This window comes from Mustela lutreola, chromosome 6 (genome assembly GCF_030435805.1).
Source record: "Mustela lutreola isolate mMusLut2 chromosome 6, mMusLut2.pri, whole genome shotgun sequence".
Lineage (NCBI taxonomy): Eukaryota > Metazoa > Chordata > Mammalia > Carnivora > Mustelidae > Mustela > Mustela lutreola.
Window position 1 is genome coordinate 103,327,963 of NC_081295.1, and position 20,147 is coordinate 103,348,109.

The following is a 20,147-nucleotide window of genomic DNA, read 5'->3' on the forward strand; positions in this document are numbered from 1 at the left end:
TCTTCCCACAGCCACAAGCAACAGCCCAGCCAATGGGAAACTGTCATAACTCAGCCAATGAACAGCCATTGGACTTGGACCTCCCAGGTTACTCCAGGGGACTTGGTTTGTAACAGCCCCACCAACTCCCTCCTTTCCACTATAAAATAGTGTTCCTCTCCTTTGCTCTCTGGACTTGCCCAAGGTTTTCCCTTTGGTTTTTCAAGTGACTTATTATACCATACTTCGAGTCTCTGGTCTTCCTCAGTAAAGCCATTTTTGCTGGTAAAATAGCTTGCAGTTTTACTTTTTAAGATTAAAAGGAACAATAGCAAATTGTGAAATAAAAGGATCAGACCAAATCTCATGCACTCAGGACACCAGATCTATAAGAAACTGGTCTACTTTTAGAATTTGTCAGGACAAGGATATCCTCTCTGTCTGGTATAACTGTAACTACATCTAAGAAATGAGATTTACAGACTGCTCTGTAAGAATTCAGTAAGCAGCATGGCTTTCTGGGGGTTTTGACATCCTGGGGGGCTTTCGGTTGTTTAAGAACTACTAGAAAGCTGCTCGTGGTCTCCCGGAAGACTTAAGTGCCAAATTCTCCACTCAGCACAAGCTGAGCTGTGTTTGTGGAACGATGGGGCTGTTGCTCTGTGAACTACTTTATCTAGGCAAACGCAAACAGTGATGTTACGGCTCACAAATCATATGGTTAACTGCCAAACGCTCGCAGCATCTCACCTCAAACTGTCAGGCCCATGGAGGAAAAAAAAGGTGTCAGTGTGGGCCCTGGCCAGACCATGAAAAACACATTCCTTTACTTAGAATTCACCATTTAACTGGCATCCATTACTAGCATATTACTATAAAACCACTATCACTGTACATTTTGGGCAGTGTCCTCTTTGCAATATGCAGGCAACAGCAGGACTCAATCCCATAAAAATGCAAACATCAGGACCACATCTATCATTGCTGTGGAAGATAGGGCAAACCATAAGCTTTGTGATGATCTTCAACGTCCATAGACAGGAAGAGAGCACTATCTGTTTTACAGGTGAGGCCAAGAAAGGCTTAGAAAAAGTCAAGGTCACATCTCTAGTAGTCAAGGGAGGATATGAGTCCAAGTGGCTCAGCCCAAACAAAGCCTGTGCTCTCAACCCCCACACTATACCTTCCCTGTGTTCTAAAGAGACAAAGTAATGAAGGATGCTGTCAAAAGTAGGTATCGGTTAGAAAAAGTAACCAAGGCAGACTCCAGGCAGGACCAACTTACTTCCATGCTTGCCTTCCTACTCACAACTTTTTTTCTTGAATTATCTGAAATTCCACCAGAGATTACCCTTCTTCCAGCAGGAAAGCCAGAATGCTCTATCACTCACGGGCTGCAGTGAATCAGGTTTTCATCAGTCCTTCCTCCTAACCCTCGCTGAGACCAACTGACCTTAAGTCCAAGATGGAACATGAACACTCTGGAACATAGGGCCTTAGGAAGATATGGACATGCACTGGGCCCTTGGGTAAAAAAGAGGGTAATTCTAAGGAATGAACAAAGATCCAGAGTGAGGTTTAATCTTGAACCTATTAAACTTTGTCCTCTAGTGTATTCCATCTCCTTGATATTGGGACTTGAGCTCTTAAACATCTGTAAAATAGGAGAGAGAGGCACCCCGGTAGTTCAGGAAGGTCTGAGGAAAATAGTCCTGTGTCAGACACCATGCTTGGTTCCAGAGATGCACTATTTAATCAGACAGACACAGCTCTGTCCTCACATTGCTTAGAGTCTAGTATCAAACAACAAACCAAGTCTAACCAAGTCTTTTGCTTTCATTTACCTACTACAGAATGCATATACTTTTTCAGATGTCAAGGCCTATACAATTTGGTTTGAAATGTCAGCACCACTGATTCAAGTGTAAATTTTTTCTTCTTCAAAAATGCCTTCGTCAAATAAGTCAATCGGAGTAAGACAATTATCATATGATCTCCCTGATATGAGGAAGCAGAGATGCAACATGGGGGGTTTGGGAGGTAGGAAAAGAATAAATGAAACAAGATGGGATCGGGAGGGAGACAAACCATAAGAGACTCTTAATGTCACAAAACAAGTTGATGGTGGCTGGGGGGAGGGAGGTAGGGAGAGGGTGGTTGGGTTATGGACATTGGGGAGGGTATGTGCTATGGTGAGTGCTGTGAAGTGTGTAAACCTGGCAATTCACAGACCTGGACCCCTGGGGCTAATAATACATTATATGTTTATAAAAAAATTAAAAAATTATTTAAAAAAGGAAAAAAATTTAATCCAGATAGAATTCATTTAGTGTATATTATAAAGTATTTAGCTAACTTCATTTTTTCTTAAATATTTAGCTAGTTGCCTAAACTCGATAGCCCATACTTTGGGTAAACATTAAGTATTTTAAAAATAAAATTTTTTAAAAATGCCTTTGTCAATGCTCTTCCTCTAGCTAAAACAAGCACCTTCAGGAATGCTGCTTGGCTTCTTTGTATACTTTTATCTATATCTCTAAATTCTTACAAAGTTTATTGATTAGAGAAGAATGCAAACAGAAATTCACGGTGATATAAAGAGGTCCAGCCAGAACAGCAAAGACTTAAGAGTATGTAGGGAAATGGCTAAGAGAAATCAGAGCCGAGTAAAGTGGCAGTGTAACTCAACATATTGCTTTTTTGTCCTACGTCTCTGTCTTCATTTTTTCTTGATCATTCCTTAATTCTGTGTCTTTCTCTTGTGGCATGATGTAGTAGTACGACATCATTTTTCTGTAGAGCCAGAAGGAGGCAGGACTAAAAAGCTCAGTCCTGACACATTCTAGCTATTCCATCCTCAGCAGATAACTTAGCCTCCCTCAGCCTCTGTTTCCTCACTGGTAAAAACAAGAGTTAAATCAGACCATTTATGTTCCGTATCCAGTCCAGGATATGACACATGTTAAGTATTCAATAAAAGATAGTGACAGTGATGGAATAATGGTAATAATAAATGAAGAAATCAAAAAGAATTAAAATTACAATTGATCACAGGAGGGAATTAAAATTAAAATTACCTACTGAAATCACTGAGTAAAATTTTGGTGTTCTTCATTTGATAAAGTAGTTCAGTATATTCTTTTATATTTTTTAAGATTTTGTTTATTTATTTGACAGAAAGAGACACAGCAAGAGAGGGAACACAAGCAGAGGGAGAGGGAGAAGCAGGCTTCCCAACAAGCAGGGAGCCTGATGCAGGGCCTGATCCAGGACCCTGGGATCATGACCTGAACCAAAGGCAGACGCCCAATGACTGAGCCACCCAGGCACCCCGGTAGTTCAGCATATTCTTCACAAACACTAAAATCAAATGTGATTGCTTAAATGACTCTCATGGGAGGAAAAAATGTTTGTCTTCTTGCGTAAAATAACTTCAAGTTCAAAGGTATTTTGCTATTAATTCATCTTCCATTCTATACAAATAAACCCATGATGTGTATCCTTCAAAATTTAATGTCATCAAAGTCTGTGAAATGGCTATAAACTGTTCCCAGGGCAGATTAAAGAGACAGGACAACTAAACGCAATACCTAAACGCACACTGGATCCTGCCTTGGATTTCACAATACACTCACATAACGTTCCTTCATGCCTGTGCATAAAATGCAAGACTCTTCCTAAAATCCAGTTACATAATGTCACTCTCGTCCTCAAAAACTTTTAAAACCTCGTTGACTAACCAATCGCATCTGTTTCTTACACCTGACTTCACCTTCTATCCATTGTCTACCCAACCTCATCTTCCAGCAAAGGCTAGCAATCCAGTCCACCAGACTCATGGTGCCCCTCCCCACAGCACCATCCCCTCCTTCTCCACACAGGGCCTAAGCTAATTTCCTCACCCTGGCACAGTCCCTAACTACTCAGAAGCCCCCAAGCCTCCCAAACCCCATCTTTTTTTTAAAACCCTTGTTGGTTGTCACACTTGGCACTTTATCCTAGGCTGTCCTGCCTAATATTAATGGCTTAAATGTTTCATGGTTTTACATATATGTATTTAGTATTTCCAACAAAATGGCTGCATGGGGATGCATGGCTGGCTCTGTTGATAGGGCATGTGACTCTTGATTTCAGGGTGCTGAGTTCAAGCCTCACATTGGGTATAGAGTTCACTTTAAAAATTTTAAATAATGGGGGACGCCTGGGTGGCTCAGTTGGTTGGACGACTGCCTTCGGCTCAGGTCATGATCCTAGAGTCCCGGGATCGAGTCCCGCATCGAACTCCCAGCTCCATGGGGAGTCTGCTTCTCTCTCTGACCTTCTCCTCGTTCATGCTCTCTCTCACTGTCTCTCTCTCTCAAGTAAATAAATAAAATCTTTAAAAAAAAAAAAAATTTTAAACAATGGGGCACCCGGGTGGCTCAGTGGGTTAAGCCTCTGCCTTCAGCTCAGGTCATGATCTCAGGGTCCTGGGATCAAGCCCCACATTGGGCTCTCTGCTCAGCAGGGAGCCTACTTCCCCCTCTCTCTTTGACTGCCTCTCTGCCTACTTTTGATCTCTCTCTCTCTGTGTCAAATAAATAAATAAAATCTAAAAAATTTTTTTTAAAAATAGATGCATGAAAACAGAGTAGTTCCTAAACTGTATTTCAAATAAAGTTTTGATTATACTAAAGTTCAATACGGCACTGTTGAAAGTAAATAGTGTTACTGTGCACTTTTTTCCTTGATGATCACAAAGGTATCATTATTATTCATGATGAGAAAACGTTCAGAATTTCTCAGTCCCAAGTTACTATTCATCTACATGGAGCCATTTCATACTCACATATATCTTACTCTCTTGAAATCATCCATTTCTTCACATTTTTAAACCCTGATTTGCTTTTAAATTCTACATAAAGGGTCTTTAAACCAGACATTTCCCCAGAATGCTTTCAACCCTTCCTCTACTACATACACTGTTATCTCATATCACAACAGAATAACTTAAATGTCAAGTCATACTTGTAGAGAAATCAGACTAATGTCTAAATGTCAAGCTCAGCTTCTCCTTCAGCTTTATTTTTTTTTTTCATTTCTATATTTATTTGACAGTCAGAGATCACAAGTAGGCAGAGAGGCAGGCAGAGAGAGAGGGGGAAGCAGGCTCCCCGCTGAGCAGAGAGTCTGATGCGGGGCTCCATCCCAGGACCCTGGGATCATGACCTGAGCCAAAGGCAGAGGCTTTAACCTACTGAGCCACCCAGGTGCCCCTCTCCTTCAGCTTTAATCACTGGGCTCCAGAGCACCTGGGTGGCTCAGTGGGTTAAAGCCTCTGCCTTCAGCTCAAGTCATAATCCCAGGTCCTGGGATCGAGCCCCACATCAGACTCTCTGCTCAACGGGGAGCCTGCTTCCTCCTCCTCTCTCTCTCTGCCTGCCTCTCTGCTTACTTGTGATCTCTGTCAAATAAATAAAATCGTTTTTTTAAAAAAATCACTGGACTCGGGGCACCTGGGTGGCTCAGTGGGTTAAGCCGCTGCCTTCGGCTCAGGTCATGATCTCGGGGTCCTGGGATCCAGTCCCGCATCGGGCTCTCTGCTCAGCAGGGAGCCTGCTTTCTCCTTTCTCTCTCTGCCTGCCTCTCTGCCTACTTGTGATCTCTCTCTGTCGAATAAATAAATAAAATCTATTTAAATAAATAAATAAATAAATATCACAGGACTCTAAATTCATCCTTAAGATTTCAGTGTAGTTGAAACAGCAAAATATCTGTACTGAGGCAGACTGGGATGCATTTTTCACTTCCTCCTTAGACTGCTTTGCCAATCTATGGGAAATTACATAATCTCTCTTAGCCTTATTTTCACACAGTCCTAAAAATTACTAGGTGTATGGGGTTGAGAAATTACGGAACCTCTCTTATCAATTTTATCACCTATAACACTGGGATAAAATAGGACCAATCCATAAGGACAGTTATGAGAATTAAATAAACTAAGACAAGTGGGGGCACCTGGATGGCTCAGTCAGTTAGACATCTGCCTTCAGCTGAGGTCATGATCCTGGGGTCCTGGGATCAAGCCCCACAGCAGGCTCCCTGCTCAGCAGGGAGTCTACTTCATCTGCTCCCTCCAACCATGCCCTCTTCTTGTGCATTCACTGGCTCTATCTCCCTCTCAAACGAAGAAATAAAAATTTAAAAAAAAAAATTTTTAATTAAAAATAAATTTTAGGGGCGCCTGGGTGGCTCAGTGGTTTGGGCTGCTGCCTTCGGCTCGGGTCATGATCTCAGGGTCCTGGGATCGAGCCCCGCATCGGGCTCTCTGCTCCGCAGGAAGCCTGCTTCTCTCTCTCTCTCTCTCTCTCTCTCTGCCTGCCTCTCTGCCTACTTGTGATCTCTGTCAAATAAATAAATAAAATATTCTTTTAAAATACTGTAAATAATTAAAGACTACCATCAATTTTATGTCTTAGAACAATTCTCTGGATAAAATTACCTAACTGAAGTCATGAACATTTTTGAGAACAACCCACTCATGGTTTTTAATGCTATAATTAAAATTATGCTAAAGACTAATACATAAATGTTACCAACACCGATAGTTTACCTAAATATCTAATCTGTAAGGTAAACAACCCAGTGTGTGAAGAGACGTGCAGTGGGAGCAAACTCTGACGTGTCAACTGGACTTTATTCTTAGAAGTATTCTGAAGAATAATGCACCAAAAGGAAAACACTCCTGACGGAACAATCAGTGTAAGGGCAGGCTTAGTCCTACAGCTGAAATATGAGAACACTGCTATTTAAATACATTTAGAAAAATGCGAGAGGCCTCCGTTCACCACCAAGTGTTAAGTTTTAATTATCTGTTTACTTTAAACAAATGTAATTTAAGCTCTGTGAATATGAAATAAGGCTATATTATTTTTTAATACAGTTTTTCTCCCCCCCAAAAAAAATATTCTACCCAAATATTCTAGGGAAAAAAATGTTTAGACATATGGATATAATAGTAACTTACGCCGTCATTTAAAAACGTAAAAACGGACAATGCTAAAATCATGCCCTAAGCACTGGGCTACGCTATTCTGCAGCTGCATAAACTATAACTTCCTAAAGCACCGGGAGTAATTGGTGAGCAGTTAACAGTGCAGGTAGAGTAAAGTAAACACAGCCTATTAGCCAAGGGGACCCTGCTGGCAGATCTGCAACCCATCCCAGTGCACGAGGAAACCACACTTTGGACACAGTCCCTGTTCTAACTTATGTTCGCATTTCAGGACGGGTACTACAGTTCTGCCAGTAAAGTTCTCCCTTCTGTAAAGGAAGGAAGCAAACTTTGTGGACTATGCCCTCCCATTGTGAATCTAAGTGCAATCACAACTGAAGAACAAAAATGGCCAACCTTTCAGAAGTCTGGTGGGCCTGCACTGATTCCCTTTCCGCAAAGAGAGTGTGTGGGAGAAGAGGGAAAAGAGGAACCAGAAAGACTTTGGGGGCCCCAAAGTCAATTCATAAATGACTGCGGAGCAATGCTTACAGAGGAGAGGAGGGTATGGCCAACAGGATTACCTCAAATAAATAATTTTCCCGTGTCCCAGTAGAACATGAAGGCAAGAAGGCAACAGGCCAATCTACTACCTCTACAGATTCTGAACCTAAATCTCAGCTTTTTCTACTAAAAGGGAAAGTACTGGGGCAGCAGGCTGGGCACGGGGGAGAGACACAGTTCTTTAAGACTGCCTTTGGCCGGGGTTATGATCTCAGGGTCCTGGGATCAAGCTGCAGGTCAAGCTTCCTGCTGGCAAGGAACCTCCTTCTCCCTCTCCCGCCAGCTGGTGCTCTCTCCTGCATTCTCTCTCTCTCTCTCTCTCTCCCTCCTTCTCAAATAAATAAACAAAATCTTTTAATAAATAAATAAAAGGGAAAGTACCTGAGGTAAGAAAAGAGATTTGGATGAGAGGGGAGAAGGGTTCCTGAGGCAACATACACAATGTGCCAATTAACATATTTTATGTTTAACTGGATTATCTCTTTTGTATCCTCACACTTACCTATCACTGCCACCATTTTACAGATGAAAGCCTAACAAGGTTAAGGTCTCACGAATAATAAACTGTAAAGCCTGGACACAAGCCCTGTCTGACCTCGTGTTGCCTCCCATCTTTGGTTCACATGCCACAGACTAATAACTTTGGGAGCCATTCTTCTTTCAAAGACAATTTGCTCTAACTTAGCAAAATATATAATTTGTAAAATGAAAAGAAAAAATTCAGCAAAGTCATATCTGTTCCAGGATCTCCCTGTTCTAGTTCTTCCTGGAGACAAAACTGTGCTGGAAAAAATAGGGTAAAATACTTATATAATATTATTTTAAAATAAAAAAAATAATAATTTAGAAAGGGCAAAATTTGTAAGAAGATGAAAAACACATCCCTAGCTGGGGTCAGCACTCCCTGGCAGCTGAGCCAAGAACAGAGTCTCTAGACCCTAAACCCCATAGGGCCATCCTAAGGCACAATTCTGGAACTGTGTGAGAGCACCCTTTGGGTACAAGACAACCATTCCTCCCATATTTTCCCCTTTAACCTCCTCCCTCACCTCTTTACTCTCTTCTCCTAGATTTCCCCTTTAATCCCCTCCTTCCCCATGGGTTAAAGACTACTTGTTACTATAGTTAAAATGGATAAAACATAAAGAAAACACACAGAATTATCCAATTATCTAAATGATTTCATTCTCATTTTTTTCTCGCCTTACTCATTTTCATTTTATTGACTTAGTTGTCATAGCCTCTCCTATGATCCCATTTTATTAAAAACTCTTCAAATAACATAACTCTCATTCACTAAAAAGGAATATGGTGGGGCACCTGGGTGGCTCAGTTGGTTAAGGGACTGCCTTTGGCAAAGGTCACAATCCTGGAGCCCTGGGATCGAGTACCGTATCAGGCTCCCAGCTCCATGAGGAGTCTGCCCCTCCCTCTGACGCTCTCCCCTGTCATTCTCTTTCTCACTCTCTATCAAATAAATAAATAAAATCTTTAAAAAAAACAAAAACTTTTAAAAAGGAATATGGTAAGGTAAAAAAAGACATGGGATCCACTTCTCTCCTTTCCCTGTTTCTCCCTTGCAGATGTTCAACATGTCAATGAAGAACATAAGAAAATCAATACAGAAAAAAATATTACTTTCTAATATTAAAATTTTTTACTTAAAATTCACATTTTTATGTTGTATTTCCCACTAATGGGATTATGACCAATGGCCGCCTGGGGCAAAAGAGTCCAGAACATTTTTTAGTGAGAGGAAAGAGGCTGACTACATAGTGCCACATTCCTTTTTCCATCACTTGAGCAAAACATGGAAAAAAATCACATAAAGCCTGCCCTTTCTCTGGTTAACCAATAACAACACAAACCTTAACAGCCTGGTGCCTCTAAATGTTTGAGGTTAAAGCTCTAACTTCCAGACATAAAAGAATGAAAGATTTAATAATTATGTTCTCACATATTTGAGTTTTGTGCCAGAGATTTCAGTGCACAATTTTTAAGATTATAAGGGAAGACAACTTTGAGCTGACACTAGAGCAAAACAGAACAAAAATGTAAGCAATCGACAATGGGAGTTAGCCAAGACTCTACTGTCTAGCTTTCCTCCACTCCCTCCAGTGACTCCTCATTTAATAAAACTTAACTTTAAACTCTGACACTGTAAAATACTTCAGGAAACAAATAAGCCAATTTGATTACAACCCTAAGCAATTGAATTGGCATCTAATGGCTGTTCTGCATAAAATAACATATTTTCCCAATTCTTACTGCATTGCAGCAGAAATAAGCCTTAAATCATGAGATCTGTCATTTTATTAAAAAAAAAAAAAAAAAGCAGTCACATAGTCCAGGTAAATCAAGCTTTGAATACTTGCTGTCTGACTTTGAACCACTAAATTAAACCACCTTGGGTAGTTGCTATAAGAATTAAATGATTTAATGTATGCAATGTATATTACACACAGTGAGAATACTCTTGCCAGGCACTGTATAAATAATATAGCCTTTGTCCTCAAGCAGCTCAAATAGTGTTTTGACATTTTTAGCAAAGGAAGTCTCCTTTTACTTGACCATTCAATTTATGAACTACTCAAAAGATAATGGTCTAGTCCAACATGCCTGGCACACAATAGGCCCCTAATAAATAGTCAGTGATACAGTTCCTGTGGAGGTCATCCTCACTTCTGCTTCTACTTCTCTCTGGTATTTACTGGCAACAGTTGGAACCAGAGCAATTACACTCCAGAAGACATGGGGCAATTCTCTGTGTCCCCTAACATGCCCCGCCAAGAGAGCCACAGTTACAAAGATTGCTAGGGCATCAGCTACCAAAGGGGAACCTCTGCATCACAAACTCTGCTTCCCGTGGATTCACCTCAGAAATGGGGAACTCCTGTCAGAGATTCCAACTCCAAAGTTTCATACCACAACCCTCACATCAACCCATCATCTCTGCCCCAGCCTGTGGAAGAGCCCTACTCACAATATGTGTGTGATGAGACAGAAGATTGGAAAAGGGTAGTAGGTAAACTGTTGGTATCCTTCATTAGTATTCACAATATATTTCCTCACAAAATCACCACAAAGCACTGTGTCTCAACCTTTTATCTTTTGCCAAAATACAAAGGATTCAGCTCCCAGCAGTACCAGAAGCTCCCTACAGAAATGATTCTCAGTTGGAGAGTGGGTGACATCGCTTGCCTGAAGGATACATCAGAATTTGGGAAAAGGATTTTGTCAATGAGTAGAGAAAGCAAGAGGACTAAAACATCCCTCAGGTGATATTGATATGCCCCTTGAAATGAGAACCACTTTTATAGAAGGCTATTACATGCTTTATTGGTACATTATTGGTACTCCTTTGTTACATGATGCTTTAAATAGGATTTGTGAGTAGCTTAAGAATATAACCTCATTTAAAATAATGTTTCTTTATAAGAAAATTCTAAGTCCCAAACAGCAGACTTATTTAATGTTACCTGTCTCCAACTTGAGGACTATCCATAAGAGGGAGAAAAAACTGATTAATAGTTCATTGTAAAGTCATATAGGTGCTTTAGCTGTGATTTATAGAAGGGCTTCAGTGGGAACCAATAACTCCATGAAATTGTATGCAAATTTTATGTGTATATGTATTTTTCTGGAGAGCTTGTAATAAAGTGTCCCAGAGCACACAAAGAAATATTAATTTCAGAACTATTTACTACACAGAGAAATGTACACATAAGCACCAATATCTAGGTCATACCAAGTACAAGAAGTTAAAGAACTCTAGACATCTGTCTCTATAATCCACCTTTTTTCCCATATAACCCTCTGCCATCCACATATATATCTGATACCAGAACTTGGTTTCAATCTTGAGAGAGAAAAAATCTTACTGAGAACTGAAGTCTTTCCGTGCCCTAATACATAAATATTTACATGCTTCTTATATGCTAAGACTTTTTACAGAGTCCAGTAATAATGGGTTTTAACTAAGTCACAGAGTGCACTGTAATCACCATGTACTTATCTTCTCGCCTTCATCATTACCCACAGGCCACACACCAGATAATTATAGATAACTAAAATGCATGTCAAATGCTCTAGAATTTAAATTTTCAATTTGCTGTTGAAAAGCTATGCTTCAGAGCCATACAATCAATTCTTGCACAATAAATTAAAAGTATGCTAAATAATTCCATGATGTGAAAATAACATTAACCGACCTTCATGAGATGCTGATTTATCCATTTTGTAAACGTTTTCTTTTGAACTTTGTCCCGTTCATCTGTAAGGGGAAGAAAAGACATAACATGAAGTTGGTAAAATCTGTGAAGAGGAGATTTTAATCATGATTATGCATATAAATAAAAATACGGTCTTCAAAAAGTACTGTTTAGTACATTTGGATTTTCTTGTTAAGTTTTGGCAGCTTACAGCTAGCCATAAGAAAGTTAGAAAGCCATCTGTCAAGCTGGTCTCTTTGCAGGGTTGTATTTGCCAATGTTACTCCATTAAACAAACCCCTCTGCGCACTCCATTGGCATAAACTCCGTCACAGGTACCACTCCGAGGAAGCTGTCTGACAAAAACCTTTCTAGCTTCAGGTGAGCCCTTACCCTGAAATTCCCTAAGCACTTGACCATATATTACATCCCATTTGGTCTTCCAGCTAAAAGTGGGAAGGTAGGTAGTGCCATTCTCATCTTGTAGAAGGAGAAACCAAGACTTAGAGGGGTTAAATGGTTGTCCACAACTATTTAGCAAAACATTTAATCGCTGTGATAAAAGGAAAGACTCACATTCAGGACCTTTGGCTGAAGTAAACTGACTAACCATGTTTCTAATCATGTTTCTTCTTTTCTAGATACCTGGTTTTGAACTGTCTGGTAAAAAAGAAACATTCCAACTAGATCCTCACTACAGAGAGCTAATACTGCCATGGTTACCACAGACATGGTACACAGAAGAGCGAGGGAAGGCTTCTTATGATTTAAGGAGAAGAGTACTGGAAAGTTTGGTTCATCACATCATTATTACAAAAGAAAACCATAACCTTCCAACATCTAGAAGTGACATTCGAAACTATACTACCTTCCTCCTCCCTGGTTCTAGGCAGCAGTTCTCTGTGTAATTGTTTCCCTTCTTCCTCCTTTCTGTATCTAGGATAGTGCTTTCTTCTTTGGTGGTCTTGTTCCTTCTCTACCACAGTTTGAAATTCTCCATCCATTCCCTAGGGATAGGCTATATCTCACTTTCTCCCTCCTCATTCTTCATCCCTGAGTGCCCTTAAACTATTTTAATGGAAATGAAGTTCCTTTGAAAATGTTTTTCTATTTATTAAAAGTATTTACGGACACGGTTAGGGGGATTGGATTCAGATGGCTGCACAGCAATACCCTGAACTCACCTATAAACACACCCAATCTATAGCTACGTGTGAGTGAATTCCTTCTGATAAAGACCTGAAAACTAGCCAAACATCTCCTCCATGACAAAGGACGATGACAACAACCAAAAACAAAACAAAACAAAACAAAAAACAACAAAACACTGAGATAGGTAGGAGATGGTCTCATCAAAAACCCTACCCCCAATGTAGGGACCCACAACAACTGTGGCAGGGATCTCACAAATGTAGAGCATCTCCCTGAGGAATGTATTTGTGCCCTATACCAGGCATCATAACCCTTGGACCTGCACCAGAGAAATGGGCCCCCAAAATACCTGACTTTGAAAAACAACAGGGTTTACATCCAAGAGAACCAAAAGGCTGTGTGAGAGCCTGTGTGGGAGAGAGAATGTTCACTCTTAAAGGGCTCACACACAGACTCACTCAACCATGGAACCAGCACAAAAGCAACAGTTTAAAAAGCACTTAGACCACATGAGAAGGAGATTCATTAGCTAATCTTAAAGCTTCTGCTGGACGTGCAAGGGCACCACCACCACCCCCTTCTCCCAAAGTCCCACTTCAGCCAGTAGGGAGCCCTGTTCCACCCTGGACTGCCCCAAAGCACTATTGAAGATGGTAGGATTCCCTAGTCCTAGGCTTCACATGGAGTCTACTGAAGCCAGTGGGCACATGCAGTCCACACACGGGTGACCCCTTAAGCCCTTATCTCTGGTGGCCAGGGCGGACACTGTTGCTGGGCTCCATGGAACTAGAATAGGGGAGATAGTTCTTGGCAGGCTACAGCTCCCAGGGCAAAGCACAAACATGAGACTGAAACACACCCCCACTGTTCCTGTGGAAATGGCGTATTTACTTGTCTTGGAGCATTAGTCAGAAGGGCAAGCTTCAGGTTTACCATACATAGACAAACCATGGAGAAACTCTCAGAAAACATGGGCCAGAGGTGGCCACCTTTGTACTCTCCCTTAGCCTCACTATGGCTTACAGGTACTTCCCAGAAAGAGCTTATTCACTCATCTGGAGCCCTGATTTTTCAACTGTTGCCAAGAAGACATCTCTAAATCACTTGGTCTGCAGACCCAGGAAAGGTTATGACTATGATCCCACAGGACTGTATATATTTGCATACTTTAAAAGGGGCTGACTGAGGGCCTGGTTTCCAGTCAGTCAGAAAATAAATGCTGACTGAGATCCCTTCCTTTGGAACACTGTCAGGGTTTGACACAATCTCAACAACTGGGACCAAGGATAAAGCAGCCTGCTTAAACAATCACAAAAGTTTGAGAGACAACCAAGAGCTAGGGTAAGGTTGAATGATAAGGTCCATCGCCTACACAAAATCACTCCTTCAAGATGGGGAGAGGTTGGTGATTTGCCTGGTACACAGAAATGAATACAGAGAGACAAGCAAAATGAGGGAACCCAGAAATATGTTTCAAGCAAACGAATAAGATAACACCCCAGGAAAAAATTTAATGAACTGGTGGTAAGTAACTCACCCGACAGAGTTCAAGCAATGGTCATTAAGATACAGAACTTGAGGGGCACCTGGGTGGATTAGTGGATTAAGCCACTGCCTTCGGCTCAGGTCATGCATGATCTTGGGGTCCTGGGATCGAGCCCCGCATCTGCCTCAGCATCCCTGCTGAGTGGAGAGCCTGCTTCCCCCTCTCTCTCTGCCTGACTCTCTGCCTACTTGTGATCTGTCAAATAAATGAATAGAATCTTAAAAAAAAAAAGATACAGAACTTGAGAGAAGAATGGATAAACTTCAAAAGATAGAAAATATTAAGAAAGTACTAAAAAGAAGTCACAGAGCTGAAGAATATCATAACTGAACTTAAAAATACATCAGAGTAGTTCAACAGCAAACTAATGAAGCAGAAGAACAGATCATCCTGGAAGACAAGGCAATGGAACCCAGCCAAACACAGGAGCAAAAAGAATAAAAAGTATTTTAAAAAGTGTAGATAGTTTAAGAGACCCATAAAACAACATCACACAGGATAACATTTACATCCCAGAAAGAGAAGAGAAAGAATGAGAAAAGGGGCAAAAATTTTTTTGAAGAAATAATGGCTGAACATTTCCCTAACCTAAGGAAGGAAGGAGACATCTAGGTCCATGAAGCATAGAAAGCTCCAAATAAGAAGAACTCGGAGACCCACACCAAGATACCCTATAATTAAATCATCAAAAGTTAAAAGAAAAAGAGAGAATCTTAAAAGCAGCAAGAGAAAAACCATTTGCTACATAAAAGGGAAGCCCCATAAGACTATAAGCTGATTTTTCAGAAGAAACTTTATAGGCCAGAAGAAAGTGGCATGATATATTCCAAATACGGAAAGGAAAAAAAAAAAACTTCCAACCAAGAATACTCTACCCAGGAAGTTTATCATTCAGAACTGAAAGAAAGATAAAGAGTTTTCCAGACAAGGAACAGCTAAAGGTATTCATTACCACTAAACTGGCCTTCCAACAAATGTTACAGAAACTTCTTCAAGCTGAAAAGAAGAAGCACTAACTAATAACAAGAAAATATGTATTTAGAGAAGTAAAAACTATGCTGGGAAAGCAAATATAAAGGTAGTAGATTAGTCACTTGTAAATCTACTGTGAGGTTTAAAAGACGAAAGTAGTAAAATCAACTATAACTACAACAGTAAATTAAGGGGTAAACAAAAGTATTTAAGATACTTCAAAAAGACTAAACACAAAGGTGGAGGCAAAGTAAAAAGGTACAGTTTTTAGAATGTGCTCAAACTCAATACCAACTTAAAATAGACTTTTATGTATAAAGAATGAGACAGGTGAATCTCACAGTAACCACAAAGGAAAAATTTACAGTAGGTACATAAAAGATAATGAGAAAAGAAACAAAACACAACACTAAAAAAAGTTATCACATTACAATGGAAGGAAGCAAATAAAGAAAAAAACAGAGAGGAGCTACAAAAATAAGCAGAAAATTAACAAAATGACATTAAGTACACACCTATCAAAAATTGCTTTATTTTTTTAAAGATTTCATTTTTAAAGATTTTATTTTAAAGATTTAAGCCCCAACATGGGGCTCAAACTCACAACCACAAGATCAAGTTGCATGCTCTACCACCTGAGCCAGCCATATGCCCCAATAATTGCTTTCAATGTAAATGGACTAAATTCTTTAATCAAAAGACACAGATTGGCTCAATGGATTTAAAACAAGACATCTATATACTGCAAATAAAAGACTCACTTCAGATCTAAGGATACACATAGACTAAAAATGAAGGGATGGAAAACATGCCGTATGCAAACAGAAAAGAAAAGAAAGCTGCTATAGCTACACTTACATCAGACAAACTAGACTGTAAAACAAAGACTGTGTAAGAGACAAAGGACATTATATAATGATAAAAAGGTCAATCCAACAAGACAATTTAACCCTTGTAAATATTTATGCACTCTAAATATATGAAGCAATTATTAACAAGACCTAAAAGGAGAAATTGACATCAATGCAATAATAATATGGAATTTTAACAACCCATTTATATCAATGGATAGATCATCCAGAAAAAAAATTAATATGAAAACATTGGCCTTAAATGATACACTGGACCAGATGGATTTAATACATATATATGGAATATTCTATCCAAAGGCAGTAGAATACACATTCTTCTCAAGTATATGGAATATTCTCTAGGACAGATCAAATATTAGAGCAAAAACCAGGTCTCAACAAACTTAAGAAGATAAAAATCATATCAAGCATCTTCTTTGACCATAATGGTATGAAACTAGAAAGTAATTACAGCAACAGAAGTCACAAATACATGGAGATTAAACAACATGCTAGTGAACAACTAATAGGTCAACAAAAAAGTCAAAGGGGTAGTTTAAAAATACCTTGGGACAAATGAAAATGTAAATAAAATATTCCAAAATCTATGGGATATAGCAAAAGCAGTTCTAAGCAAAAAGTTCACAGCAATGAGTTTCACAGGCCTGCCTTAGAAAACATGGAAAATTTCAAATAAACAATCCCACTTTCCACTTAAAGGAACTAAAAAATAAGAGTAAACAAAGCTCAAAGTTAGAAAAAGGAAGGAAATAATAAAGATCAGAATGGAAAATTCTTCCTTAACTTATAATGGGTTTATATCCCAAAAACCCCATCAGAGATTGCAGTCAAATGCTCTACCCCTGAGCTATACTCCCCAATAACCCCATCAGAGATTTAATATATCATTGACTGATAATGTATTTGTTACACCAAACCTACAGAACATCACAGCTTAGCCTAGCCTACCTTAAATATGCTCAGAACACTTACACTGGCCTACAGGTGTGCAAAATCATCTAACACAAAGCCTATTTTATAATAAAGTTCTGATTCACCACATAATTTATCAACTGCTGAATTATGGAATATTGAATGTTTTATAAGTGTAGAATGGTTGTAACTACAGCAGTTATTTACCTGTGTCATCACATGCCTGCCTGGGAGCTGCAGCTGATACTGCTTAGCATCATGACAGAATATTATACCACATACCAGGAGAAAAAAAAAAAAATCAAAATTCAAAGTATAGTTCTTACTGAATGTATATCACTTTCACACTAGAGTAAGTCAAAAAATCTAACTTGAATCGTCATAAATTAGGGACCATCTGTAAATGCAATAGAGACAAAACCAATAAAAAAGATCAATGAAGCTAAGAGTTGGTTCTTTGAAAAGATAAAATTAACAAGCTTTTACCTAGACTCACAAAGAAAAAGAGAACTCAAATAAATAAAATTGGAAATGAAAGAGAAGCTATAACTGATTACACAGAAATACAGAGGATCATGAAGAGACTACTATGAACAAATTATACCCTCAACAAATTAAACCTAGGATGGGTAAATTCCCAGAAACATACAATTTTCCAATATCAAATCACGAAATAGAAAATCTGAATAGATCAATCACTAGTAAGGAGACTGAATCAGTAAATAACTCCAAACAAACAAAAGTTCAAGAGCACACAGTGTTTTACTGTTGAGTATGGTGTTAGCTATGGGTTTAATGTATGGCCTTTATTATGTTGAGCTAGGTTGCCTTTACACCCACTTTATTGAGTTTTTATCATAATGGATGTTGAAATTTATCAACATCCATTATGATAAAAAACATTTTTTCACCTATTGAAATAATATAATTTTCATCCTTCATTTTGTTAATGTGGTATATCATTTTGATTGATTTGTCAATGTCAGATCACCCAGAACAAATCCCACTTGATTATGATGTATGACTCTTTTAATCTATTGTTGAATTTGGTTTGCTAATATTTTGTTGAAGATTTTTGCCTCTATGTTCATCAGGAATATCAGGCTATACTTTTTTTTTTTTTTGTGGTGTCATGGTCTGGTTTTGTTATCAAGGTAATGCTAGCCTCGTAAAATGAGTTTGGAAATATTCCCTCCTCTTAATTTTTGGAACAATTTGAGGACAGATATTAAATCTTTGAATGTCTGGTAGAATTCCAGATGGCCAAAAGCGCATGAAAAGATGTTCAACATCATTAATTATCTTGGAAATGCAAATCAAAACCACAATGAGATATCACTGCACACCTGTTAAATGGCTGTTATCAAAAAGTCAAGAAATAGCAAGTGCTGGAGAAAACGTGGATAAAAGGGAACCCTTGTACCCTGTCGGTGGGGATATAGATTGGTACAGCCACTATAGAAAACAGTATGGAGGGGCGCCTGGGTGGCTCAGTGGGTTGAAGCCTCTGCCTTTGGCTCAGGTCATAATAATCCCAGGGTCCTGGGATCGAACCCCCCTCCCCGCCCGCATCGGACTCTCTACTCAGCGGGGAGCCTGCTTCCCTTCCTCTCTCTGTCTGACTCTCTGCCTACTTATGATCCCTGTCAAATAAATAAATAAATAGATAGATAGATAGATAAATAAATAAATAAATAAACAAACAAACAGTATGGATGTTCCTCAAAAAATTAAAAATAGAATGACCATAGGGTAGTTGATCTAGCTATTTGACCTCTGGCTATTTATCCAGAGAAAACAAAAACACTAATTCCCAATGTAAAATCTCTAGGCACAAATCTCCCCAAAAACAATGAAATCAAGTAATTGTTAACCAATATTATCATCCACAAAATATGTATTAATTCCTCTCTTGGTCCCTTTAGGGTATCGTCTATACGTTAGTCACCTTTGTCTATCCCAGAGAAGATGTTATAGTGCTTTTATGCACTTACCAAATAAAAATACCCCATGGGGCACCTGTGTGGCTCAATGGGTTAGGCCTCTGCCTTCAGCTCAGGTCATGATTTCAAAGTCCTGGGATCGAGCCCCATATCCGGCTCTCTGCCCAGCAGGGAGTCAGCTTCCCCCTCGCTCTCTGCCTGTCTCTCTGCCTACTTGTGATCTCTCTCTCTCTGTCAAATAAATAAATAAAATCTTAAAAAAAAAAATACCCCAAATGTGAATTAATTATGCCTCAAAAAGGACAACTGAAATCTATATAGGTAGATATACTACTATACCTCTTAAAGCAATAATGGGATCTTAGACATCTTTGAGCCTTGTTCCTAAAGAGCTCAGAATGAACCTAAATTACTAGTACATAAGGCAAGAACAAAGTATAAGAAGCAACTACTTGTCCTACTTACTGATAAAATATAGATTCTATACATCCCTCATTTAGTCATTCATTCCAACATCTATCAAGCCATATGATGAGCCCAGTGCCACAGCGGTACTAGGATCACCATGCTGATAGAAAGTGCACTGGCCCTTGCTCTCCGGAGTTCATCATCTAGAGAGGGCACCTGACATGAAAGCAGCGTGATAAGCATGCCAACAGAGCAAACGATGCAGCATTCACCATGTAAGCAAGCACAAATAAGAGAAAGACCAATCCTGCTCAAGGCGTCAAATGGGACTCCAAGGAAGAGAAGTCGATTAGCAAGACAGAAGACAGCCCTGTGTCAAAACCCAAGTGTTAGAGTGCCTTGGGTGGCTCAGTTGGTTAAGTGTCTGCCTTCAGCTCAGATTATGGTCCAAGGGTCCTCGGATGGAGCCCTGCATTGTGCTCCCTGCTCAGTGGGGAGCCTGCTTCTCCTCCCTCTGCCACTTCCCTGCTTGTACTCTCTGGCTCTATCTATCAAATAAACAAATAAAATCTAAAAAAAAAAAAAATAAGAAGTGTTGTGATTCCCTCCAGAGTT

General features: G+C 39.4%; 1 protein-coding gene across 21 annotated transcripts in view; it reads right to left on the minus strand.

Annotated features, from left to right (window-relative positions):
- Nucleotides 1-20,147, minus strand: part of DST (dystonin) — a 469,784-nt gene that overhangs the window by 244,070 nt on the left and 205,567 nt on the right. For all 21 annotated transcript variants that reach the window (XM_059178308.1, XM_059178298.1, XM_059178319.1 and 18 more), the window contains one exon: nucleotides 11,728-11,789. In XM_059178308.1, the coding sequence (XP_059034291.1) occupies nucleotides 11,728-11,789 (62 nt within the window). The remainder of the gene's footprint in view (nucleotides 1-11,727; nucleotides 11,790-20,147) is intronic.